Genomic DNA, 12,254 nt, shown 5'->3' with positions numbered 1-12,254 from the left:
GAGAACACACCTGAGTTAAATACTTCTACACCTGGAGAGGAGAACACACCTGAGTTAAATACTTCTACACCTGGAGAGAGGAGAACACACCTGAGTTAATTACTTCTACACCTGGAGAGGAGAACACACCTGAGTTAAATACTTCTACACCTGGAGAGAGGAGAAAACACCTGAGTTATATACTTCTACACCTGGAGAGGAAAACACACCTGAGTTAAATACTTCTACACCTGGAGAGGAGAACACACCTGAGTTATATACTTCTACACCTGGAGAGGAAAACACACCTGAGTTATATACTTCTACACCAGGAGAGGAGAACACACCTGAGTTATATACTTCTACACCTGGAGAGAGGAGAACACACCTGAGTTATATACTTCTACACCTGGAGAGGAGAACACACCTGAGTTAAATACTTCTACACCTGGAGAGGAGAACACACCTGAGTTAAATACTTCTACACCTGTAGAGAGAACACAGCTTGGTCAAATACATCTGTCAAATTGCCCTCGCTGGAAGCCTGTGTTTCAGACATAAGGAAGTGGATAGCTGCAAATGTTCTACTTTTAAACTCGGACAAAACAGAGATGCTTGTTCTAGGTCCCAAGAAACAAAGAGATCTTCTGTTAAATCTGACAATCTTGATGGTTGTACAGTCGTCTCAAGTAAAACTTTGAAGGACCTCGGCGTTACTCTGGACCTTGATCTCTCTTTTGACGAACATATCAAGACTGTTTCAAGGACAGCTTTTTTCCATCTACGTAACATTGCAAAAATCACAAACTTTCTGTCCAAAAATGATGCAGAAAAATGAATCCATGCTTTTGTCACATCTAGGTTAGACTACTGCAATGCTCTACTTTCCGGCTACCCGGATAAAGCACTGAATAAACTTCAGTTAGTGCTTAACTGCTAGAATCTTGACTAGAACCAAAAAATGTGATCATATTACTCCAGTGCTAGCCTCTCTACACTGGCTTCCTGTTAAGGCAAGGGCTTATTTCAAGGTTTTACTGCTAACCTACAAAGCATTACATGGGCTTGCTCCTACCTATCTTTCCGATTTGGTCCTGCCGTACATACCTACACGTACGCTACGGTCACAAGACGCAGGCCTCCATATTATCCCTAGAATTTCTAAGCAAACAGCTGGAGGCAGGGCTTTCTCCTATAGAGCTACATTTTTATGGAATGGTCTGCCTACCCATGTGAGAGACACAGACTCGGTCTCAATCTTTAAGTCTTTATTGAAGACTCATCTCTTCAGTAGGTCCTATGATTGAGTGCAGTCTGGCCCAGGAGTGTGAAGGTGAACGGAAAGGCACTGGAGCAACGAACCGCCCTTGCTGTCTCTGCCTGGCCGGTTCCCCTCTCTCCACTGGGATTCTTTGCCTCTAACCCTATTACGGGGGCTGAGTCACTGGCTTACTAGTGCTCTTCCATGCTGTCCCTAGGAGGGGTGCGTCACTTGAGTGGGTTGAGTCACTGACGTGATCTTCCTGTCTGGGTTGGCGCCCCCCCTTGGGTTGTGCCGTGGCGGAGATCTTTGTGGGCTATACTCGTCCTTGTCTCAGGATGGTAAGTTGGTGGTTGAAGATATCCATCTAGTGGTGTACACTTTGCTTTCGCAAAGTGGGTGGGGTTATATCCTGCCTGTTTGGCCCTGTCCGGGGGTATCGTCGGATGGGGCCATAGTGTCTCCTGACCCCTCCTGTCTCAGCCTCCAGTATTTCTGCTGCAGTAGTTTATGTGTCGGGGGGCTAGGGTCAGTCTTTATCTGGAGTATTTCTCCTGTCTTATCCGGTGTCCTGTGTGAATTTAAGTATGCTCTCTCTAATTCTTTCTTTCTCTCTCTCGGAGGACCTGAGCCCTAGGACCATGCCTCATGACTACCTGGCCTGATGACTCCTTGCTGTCCCCAGTCCACCTGGCCGTGCTGCTGCTCCAGTTTCAACTGTTCTGCCTGCGGCTATGGAACCCTGACCTGTTCACCGAACGTGCTACCTATCCCAGACCTGCTGTTTTCAACTCTCTAGAGACAGCAGGAGCAGTAGAGATACTCTCAATGATCGGCTATGAAAAGCCAACTGGCATTTACTCCTGAGGTGCTGACTTGTTGCACCCTCGACAACCACTGTGATTATTATTATTTGACCCTGTTGGTCATCTATGAACATTTGAACATCTTGGCCATGTTCTGTTATAATCTCCACCCGGCACAGCCAGAAGAGGACTGGCCACCCCTCATAGCCTGGTTCCTCTCTAGGTTTCTTCCTAGGTTCTGGCCTTTCTAGGGAGTTTTTCCTATCCACCATGCTTCTACACCTGCATTGCTTGCTGTTTGGGGTTTTAGGCTGGGTTTCTGTACAGTACTTTGAGATATCAGCTGATGTAAGAAGGGCTTTATAAATACATTTGATTTGAAATATCTTTAAATATCCAGTTTGCCAGGTAGAGTGGAACCAATAGATGACCTTGTCTGTCTCCTCAGCGTTGTAGGTGTCAGGAAACAGTGGCTTGTTCTGCCCCTCCTCCTCCACGCCTCTCTCCTCCAGGTAGAACTGCCACTTAGCCTCGAAGTAGAACCACTTCTCCTGGTACTCTGCAGTGGACACAACATACAGTACCATTTAATTACACACACACACACACACACACACACCACACACACACACACACACACCTGCCATGTGGCGTATGGTCTTCTTACAGTACTCCTCAGCCTTGGGGATGACCTTCATGAGGTCGCGACCCCAGGTCACCAGTGGTTTGCCCTGCACCGCGTACGACGCAAACAGAGCCGTGGTCAGAGAGCCCAGGAAACCTGTTGGAATCAGCCAGGTCAGTATTATGTCATTATAGATGGTGAAACCAGGTAAATCCAGTGAGCCCACTCCCAGATCTGTTGCTGTTGTCTTCCCTATAGGAGTTGGTAAGTCACTAAGCTCGTCCCCAGGCTAATCACTAGAGCAAGACAGCACAAACAGATGTGGGACCAGGCTAGTTATATAACAGGCTATACTATAATGTCTAGCCTATGGTACCTGTAGGGTGGTTGTGGGTCATGGTGTATGGTACCTGTAGGGTGGTTGTGGGTCATGGTGTATGGTACCTATAGGGTGGATGTGGGTCATGGTGTATGGTACCTGTAGGGTGGTTGTGGGTCATGGTGTATGGTACCTGTAGGGGGGTTGTGGGTCATGGTGTATGGTACCTGTAGGGTGGTTGTGGGTCATGGTGTATGGTACCTGTAGGGTGGTTGGGTCATGGTGTATGGTACCTGTAGGGTGGTTGTGGGTCATGGTGTATGGTTCCTGTAGGGTGGTTGTGGGTCATGGTGTATGGTACCTGTAGGGTGGTTGTGGGTCATGGTGTATGGTACCTGTAGGGTGGTTGTGGGTCATGGTGTATGGTACCTGTAGGGTGGTTGTGGGTCATGGTGTACGGGTCATGGTGTATGGTACCTGTAGGGTGGTTGTGGGTCATGCGCCCCGTCTCAATGCTGACCTCCACTAGGTTGTCTAGCCTCTCAGGCTGCCAGTACTTCATCCCCACACACATGGCCTTGGTGGCTGCTCCAAACCCAGAACCTGGAGAGAACCCGTCAGGACAATGACCACATGGAGAGAACCCACCAGAACAATGACCACATGGAGAGAACCCACCAGGACAATGACCACATGGAGAGAACCCACCAGAACCCACCAGGACAATGACCACATGGAGAGAACCCACCAGAACAATGACCACATGGAGAGAACCCATCAGAACCCACCAGGACAGTGACCACATGGAGAGAACCCACCAGAACAATGACCACATGGAGAGAACCCACCAGAACAGTGACCACATAGAGAGAACCCATCAGGACAATGACCACATGGAGAGAACCCATCAGAACAATGACCACATAGAGAGAACCCATCAGGACAATGACCACATAGAGAGAACCCACCAGAACAATGACCACATAGAGAGACAAAGAGAGCGACTGCACATGTGCATGTTGAACTGAACCCTACTAAACCATGTCACCATCAGAGGTCTGTTGTGACCTCTGACCTTTCTCATTGAAGGGCGTGTGCCAGGCCAGCAGGAAGTTGTTGGGTTTGAGGTGAGCACATCCCTCCACGGTGGCTGGGTCAGGAGGGCGACCCTGGAGAGACGCCATGGCCTCAACATACACCCTTACCAGCTCCCTGTAGAGGTCCTCCAAACACCAGTAGTCTGGAACAACACAGAACACATCACAGTTTACACACAGCATAGTTACCACATCACAGTTTACACACAGCATAGTCAACGCATCACAGTTTACACACAGCATAGTTACCACATCACAGTTTCCACACAGCATAGTTACCGCATCACAGTTTACACACAGCATAGTTACCGCATCACAGTTTACACACAGCATAGTTACCGCATCACAGTTTACACACAGCATAGTTACCGCATCACAGTTTACACACAGCATAGTTACCGCATCACAGTTTACACACAGCATAGTTACCGCATCACAGTTTACACACAGCATAGTTACCGCATCACAGTTTCCACACAGCATAGTTACCGCATCACAGTTTCCACACAGCATAGTTACCACATCACAGTTTACACACAGCATAGTTACCGCATCACAGTTTACACACAGCATAGTTACCGCATCACAGTTTACACACAGCATAGTTACCGCATCACAGTTTACACACAGCATAGTTACCACATCACAGTTTACACACAGCATAGTTACCGCATCACAGTTTACACACAGCATAGTTAACACATCACAGTTTACACACAGCATAGTTACCACATCACAGTTTACACACAGCATAGCTACCGCATCACAGTTTACACACAGCATAGTTACCGCATCACAGTTTACACACAGCATAGTTACCGCATCACAGTTTACACACAGCATAGTTACCGCATCACAGTTTACACACAGCATAGTTAACGCATCACAGTTTACACACAGCATAGCTACCGCATCACAGTTTACACACAGCATAGTTACCACATCACAGTTTACACACAGCATAGTTACCACATCACAGTTTACACACAGCATAGTTACCGCATCACAGTTTACACACAGCATAGTTACCACATCACAGTTTACACACAGCATAGTTACCGCATCACAGTTTACACACAGCATAGTTACCACATCACAGTTTACACACAGCATAGTTACCGCATCACAGTTTACACACAGCATAGTTACCGCATCACAGTTTACACAACAACACAGTAAACAACTGTAAATCGATCAGTCTGGAAGCTTGTCATTAAACACACTTGCAAAGGGCCAACTATGCATCATGATGCATACTGTGAAAAGTTCTCTCTCTCACACACACACACACACACACACACACACACACACACACACACACACACACACACACACACACACACACACACACACACACACACACACACACACACACACACACACACACACACACACAGTGGTTGGGAGTCAGACACTGTCTGTCCATGGGGGGACTTACCAGCCAGATGAGAGTCTATGTTTAGATGTTCAGCCTGCTGTGCTTAGATTATACCATGTGATCTGCTGGGGGGGGGGGGCGCAACACGTGTGGATCATGGGTTTGTGCATATGCTTTTGTGTGGTGTGTGTGTGTGTTTGTCACCTCTGATTCAGGAGCAGAGGGCTTTGGGCTCAGGGACTCACACCCAGGACAGGGAGGAACCAGACGGGTGTCAGGGAGAGAGGGATGGGCTGTTCCAGTCAGTGTGGGCGTAAAGAAGAGGAGTGATGGGGGGGATTACTGGTGTCAAAATAACTGAATGAAAATCATTCATTCCATCTTCTCATCCTAGTTTACCAGACAAGACAAGCGGTGTGAATACCCTTCTCTACACTGTCTACCTCCATAACATAACCCTATTCTCTACACTGTCTACTTCCTAAATAGAACCCTATTCACTACACTGTCTACTTCCTAAATATAACCCTATTCACTACACTGTCTACTTCCTAAATAGAACCCTATTCTCTATGCTGTCTACCTCCTAAATAGAACCCTATTCTCTCCACTGTCTACCTCCTAAATATAACCCTCTTCTCTATGCTGTCTACCTCCTAAATAGAACCCTATTCTCTCCACTGTCTACCTCCTAAATAGAACCCTATTGTCTACACTGTCTACCTCCTAAATAGAACCCTATTCTCTACACTGTCTACCTCCTAAATATAACCCTATTGTCTACACTGTCTACCTCCTAAATAGAACCCTATTCTCTACACTGTCTACCTCCTAAATATAACCCTATTCACCACACTGTCTACCTCCTAAATAGAACCCTATTCTCTACACTGTCTACCTCCTAAATAGAACCCTATTCTCTACACTGTCTACCTCCTAAATAGAACCCTATTCACTACACTGTCTACCTCCTAAATAGAACCCTATTCTCTACACTGTCTACCTCCTAAATATAACCCTATTCTCTCCACTGTCTACCTCCTAAATATAACCCTATTCTCTACACTGTCTACCTCCTAAATAGAACCCTATTCTCTACACTGTCTACCTCCTAAATAGAACCCTATTCTCTACACTGTCTACCTCCTAAATAGAACCCTATTCTCTACACTGTCTACCTCCTAAATAGAACCCTATTCGCTACACTGTCTACCTCCTAAATAGAACCCTATTCGCTATAGCACCCTATTCTATACACTGTCTACCTCCTAAATAGAACCCTATACTATACACTGTCTACCTCCTAAATAGAACCCTATTTGCTATAGCACCCTATTCTATACACTGTCTACCTCCTAAATAGAACCCTATACTATACACTGTCTACCTCCTAAATAGAACCCTATTCTCTACCTCCTAAATAGAACCCTATTCTCTACACTGTCTGGCTCCTAAATGGCACCCTCTATTATAGTGCATTACTTCTGGCTCGGGTCAAATGTAGTGCACCATGTGGAATAGGCCCTAGTCAGAAATAGTGGACTATGGGAAAAGGGTGCCATTTGGAACAGAACCTGTGTTTAGAACCAGTTGCCTGCAATCTAACCAGTCATGTCTTGATGTACCATCTCTGAAGCCCTTTCCCCTTGTTCCAGGACAATTGTTCCTATCCGTCTCTTTTTCATGGTCCTTCGAGCCGGATAGGGTTGTGTACATCCCTACTTTATCAAGGAGGGGTTTGATGTTGGGTACTTGTTGCTGTTTGACCTATGCTTTGTTACACATCAGGTTTGATATTCACAAAGCATCTCAAAGTAAGAGCACTGATCTAGGACCATTTCTACATGTTAGGTCATAATGAATAAGATAACATGGACAGAACCCTATTCTCTACACTGTCTACCTCCTAAATAGAACCCTATTCACTACACTGTCTACTTCCTAAATAGAACCCTATTCACTACACTGTCTACTTCCTAAATAGAACCCTATTCACTACACTGTCTACCTCCTAAATATAACCCTATTCTCTACACTGTCTACCTCCTAAATAGAACCCTATTCTCTACACTGTCTACCTCCTAAATATAACCCTATTCTCTCCACTGTCTACCTCCTAAATAGAACCCTATTCTCTCCACTGTCTACCTCCTAAATAGAACCCTATTCTCTCCACTGTCTACCTCCTAAATAGAACCCTATTCTCTCCACTGTCTACCTCCTAAATAGAACCCTATTCTCTACACTGTCTACCTCCTAAATAGAACCCTATTCTCTACACTGTCTACCTCCTAAATAGAACCCTATTCTCTCCACTGTCTACCTCCTAAATAGAACCCTATTCTCTCCACTGTCTACCTCCTAAACATAACCCTATTCTCTACACTGTCTACCTCCTAAATAGAACCCTATTCTCTCCACTGTCTACCTCCTAAATAGAACCCTATTCTCTCCACTGTCTACCTCCTAAATAGAACCCTATTCTCTACACTGTCTACCTCCTAAATAGAACCCTATTCTCTATGCATCCTTCTTTGGGATGCTTTAAAAATACATGCCCAGCATCACTGTTTTCATGATACGTAGGCCGGCCTAGGCTGTAATAAAGGCCTATACTTGCGTGGGCCAAGAGATACATTACTGTCCCCTGTGGTATATGGATCAGGGACGGTGTGTATTAAGCGTTTCAGAGTAGGAGTGCTGATCTAGGATCATTTCCTATCTGTCCATTCATTATAATCTAACAAGAAACACGGATACCACATCAGTACTCCTAGATCTTTTGTGAATATGGACCCAGATCAGAGTTTATAACATAGGCCTATACCTGCGTGGGCCAAGACTAGATACACTGAAATCTTCCATCACCCTCCTCCTCTCTACTCCCCACCTCCTCCTGTCCTCCCTCTCCTCTCCTCCTCTCCCCTCCTCTCCTCTCCCCTCCTCCTCCATGATCTGTGCTATAGATCAGATCAGTATTGTTTGCTTCCAGCTCCTGTCAGTTTCAGTGATTCATGGTGGTTGTCTGGCCTGACTTGGTGAGAGTCCCAAATTACACCCTATTCCTTATATAGTGCCCTAGATTTAACCAGAGTCTTATGGAGTGGGAGGCTGGTCAAAAGTAGTGCACTACATAGGGAATAGGGTGCCATTTGGGGACACATCCCAGGCGGTGTTGTTGGAATGCGGCTAAGCAGCAGGCTTATCCGTAAGGCTGTCATCTCTCTACAGGAGCACTGCTGGCTTTGAACACAATCCACCGGCCAAATACGATACAGGATCACCAAGGGGGATAGCTACTGTGATGTGATGAGACCTGGTCTCTCTATTGTTCTCCTCTGCCTGAGGACAGGCTCATGTTCTCCTCCCTAGTTCTATTTTGGACTTATCTGATCTGGCAGCTCCAGACTCCAGGCCAGCGGTCGGTAGGTGACATGCATGTTGTCCTGTCAGGCTGTCCACCTATAGAACTCCAGCCGGGTCCCAGATCTGTTCCTGCTGTCTTGCTAACTCCCAGTTGTGTAAAGTACTACTTAAGTAGTCTGTACTTTAATTTACTATTTATATTTTTGACAACTTTTACTTTTACTTCACTACATTCCTAAAGTAAATTATTTACTTTTTACTCCTTACATTTTGAATGCTTAGCAGGACAGAAAAATGGTCTAATTCACACACTTATCAAGAGAACATCTTTGTTCATCCCTACTGCCTCTGATCTGGCGATATATTTTAGCAATTACATTTATTTTTGAAACTGAAATATATCTACAACCAAATACTTTTACTCAAGTAGTATTTTACCGGGTGACTTTCACTTTTACTTGAGTCATTTTCTATTAAGGCATCTTTATTTTTAATCAAGTATGACAATTGGGTACTTTTTCCACAACTGTTAACTCCTATGGTCTTGCCAATTCCATTGCCATGACCATAGGAGTTGGCAAGACAGCACAAACAGATCTGGGCTAGACTCCTCTGATGAAGAGATGAAGAGTAGATGTGATGACATGTGAAGGTGTTGGGATTACGGCCTGCGCTGAGTCATTTCTGACTGCTATAGGGATTATGGCGTCAGCCAGGCATTGTCCGGAAGAAATATGTCCCATTGAGTGATTAGGAGTTTCCACAGACTGCTATTCTGGTCTCTGTGTAAAATCAGACTGGACAGGTGTGTGTGATTGAGGAGAGTTTAGGTGCGTGAGGAGAGTCAGTGAGGAGAGTAAGTGAGGAGAGTAAGTGAGGAGAGTAAGTGAGGAGAGTCAGTGAGGAGAGTCAGTGAGGAGAGTCAGTGAGGAGAGTCAGTGAGGAGAGTCAGTGAGGAGAGTCAGTGAGGAGAGTCAGTGAGGAGAGTAAGTGAGGAGAGTAAGTGAGGAGAGTAAGTGAGGAGAGTAAGTGAGGAGAGTAAGTGAGGAGAGTAAGTGAGGAGAGTAAGTGAGGAGAGTAAGTGAGGAGAGTAAGTGAGGGAATGTGTCAGTGTGAATGAGAGAAACACCAAACTACTGGTGCTCTCACCGTCTCAGAGCTCTACAATGCATGGCAATCATTCTGTTGCTATTCTATTTTACTTCCCCTTTACTCGTTCCCCTTACTCGTTCCCCTTTACTCGTTCCCCTTACTCGTTCCCCTTTACTCGTTCCCTTTACTCGTTCCCCTTACTCGTTCCCCTTTACTCGTTCCCCTTACTCGTTCCCCTTACTCGTTCCCCTTTACTCGTTCCCTTACTCGTTCCCCTTACTCGTTCCCCTTACTCGTTCCCCTTACTCGTTCCCCTTACTCGTTCCCCCTTACTCGTTCCCCTTACTCGTTCCCCTTACTCGTTCCCCTTACTCGTTCCCCCTTACTCGTTCCCCCTTACTCGTTCCCCTTACTCGTTCCCCTTACTCGTTCCCCTTACTCGTTCCTTTTACTCGTTCCCCTTACTCGTTCCCCTTTACTCGTTCCCCTTACTCGTTCCCCTTACTCGTTCCCCTTACTCGTTCCCTTTACTCGTTCCTTTTACTCGTTCCTTTTACTCGTTCCCCTTACTAGGCTTACACAGGCACTGTATCATAGAAGGTCATGAAGTGATGATATCGTTGGAACCAATGAGGAAGTACTATTGATTGGTTAATGTTACTATTTAGTTAGTATACATCCCTTCTAGCATGGTCAACTAGCACCAACCCTCTACGTCCCCTAACCCTCTACGTCCCTCTACGCCCCCCAACCCTCTACGCCCCCCAACCCTCTACGCCCCCCAACCCTCTACGTCCCCCAACCCTCTACGTCCCTCTACGCCCCCCAACCCTCTACGCCCCCCAACCCTCTACGCCCCCCAACCCTCTACGTCCCCCAACCCTCTACGTCCCCCAACCCTCTACGCCCCTCAACCCTCTACGCCCCTCAACCCTCTACGCCCCTCTACGTCCCCCAACCCTCTACGTCCCCCAACCCTCTACGTCCCCCAACCCCCTACGCCCCCCAACCCCCTACGTCCCCTAACCCCCTACGTCCCCTAACCCCCCAACCCTCTACGCCCCCCAACCCTCTACGCCCCCCAACCCTCTACGCCCCCCCAACCCTCTACGCCCCCTAACCCTCTACGCCCCCTAACCCTCTACGCCCCCTAACCCTCTACGTCCCCCAACCCTCTACGTCCCCCAACCCTCTACGTCCCCCAACCCTCTACGTCCCCCAACCCTCTACGTCCCCCAACCCTCTACGTCCCCCAACCCTCTACGCCCCCCAACCCTCTACGTCCCCCAACCCTCTACGCCCCCCAACCCTCTACGCCCCCCAACCCTCTACGCCCCCTAACCCTCTACGTCCCCTAACCCTCTACGTCCCCTACGTCCCCTAACCCTCCACATCCCCTACGCCCCCCAACCCTCTACGCCCCCCAACCCTCTACGCCCCCTAACCCTCTACGTCCCCTAACCCTCTACGTCCCCTAACCCTCTACGTCCCCTAACCCTCCACGTCCCCTACGTCCCCTAACCCTCCACATCCCCTACGTCCCCCAACCCTCTACGCCCCCTAACCCTCTACGCCCCCTAACCCTCTACGCCCCCCCAACCCTCTACGCCCCCCAACCCTCTACGCCCCCCAACCCTCTACGCCCCCCAACCCTCTACGTCCCCTAACCCTCTACGTCCCCCAACCCTCTACGTCCCCTAATCCCCTACGCCCCCTAACCCTCTACGTCCCCTAACCCTCTACGCCCCCTAACCCTCTACGTCCCCTAACCCTCTACGTCCCCTAACCTTCTACGTCCCCTAACCCTCTACGTCCCCTAACCCTCTACGTCCCCTAACCCTCTACGCCCCCTAACCCTCTACGCCCCCTAACCCTCCACATCCCCTACGCCCCCTAACCCTCTACGCCCCCTAACCCTCTACGCCCCCTAACCCTCTACGCCCCCTAACCCTCTACGCCCCCTAACCCTCTACGCCCCCTAACCCTCTACGCCCCCTAACCCTCTACGCCCCCTAACCCTCTACGTCCCCTAACCCTCTACGCCCCCTAACCTTCTACGCCCCCCCCATATCTAACCTCTGTGGGTATGTACTGTCCTCACCTGTGATGAGGGCCTCAGCGGTGGTCATGTGCATCAGGGCTCCGTCGCTGAGGGGCCAGTTGTCAGGGTCCAGTTTCAGAGCCCCAAGGCCCCCCAGAGAGGCCAGCTCTTTCTGGATCTGTGGCCCAGAGGGGCAGCTCTCCCAGCGGCCCTTACGGTAGCCCAGGGCGTCCCCCACCCCCGCTAGGACCATACCAGCCTGGAACTTCTCCATGAGGGTTAGGGTTCAA

At 48.3% G+C, this 12,254-nt stretch overlaps 1 protein-coding gene across 6 annotated transcripts in view; it reads right to left on the bottom strand.

Moving 5' to 3' along the window:
• LOC115179488 (uncharacterized) overlaps positions 1–12,254 on the bottom strand; it is a 27,745-nt gene extending 15,491 nt beyond the window's left edge. For 2 of the 6 annotated variants that reach the window (XR_003872910.1, XM_029741034.1), the window contains exons 1-4: positions 4,066–5,924; positions 3,468–3,593; positions 2,687–2,827; positions 2,478–2,605 (exon numbers count right to left, since the gene is read on the bottom strand). Coding sequence is in view for 5 of the 6 variants with exons in the window: in XM_029741034.1 (XP_029596894.1) it covers positions 2,478–2,605; positions 2,687–2,827; positions 3,468–3,593; positions 4,066–5,230 (1,560 nt within the window). In the remaining variant the exon portion in view is untranslated. Of the gene's footprint in view, positions 1–2,477; positions 2,606–2,686; positions 2,828–3,047; positions 3,180–3,467; positions 3,594–4,065; positions 5,925–12,024 lie in introns of those variants that run through there. The other 4 variants (XM_029741035.1, XM_029741036.1, XM_029741038.1 and 1 more) reach the window with 4 other exon arrangements.

This window comes from Salmo trutta, chromosome 39 (genome assembly GCF_901001165.1).
Source record: "Salmo trutta chromosome 39, fSalTru1.1, whole genome shotgun sequence".
Lineage (NCBI taxonomy): Eukaryota > Metazoa > Chordata > Actinopteri > Salmoniformes > Salmonidae > Salmo > Salmo trutta.
The sequence above is the reverse complement of the archived record's forward strand: the minus strand, read 5'-3'. Positions and strand labels throughout refer to the sequence as shown.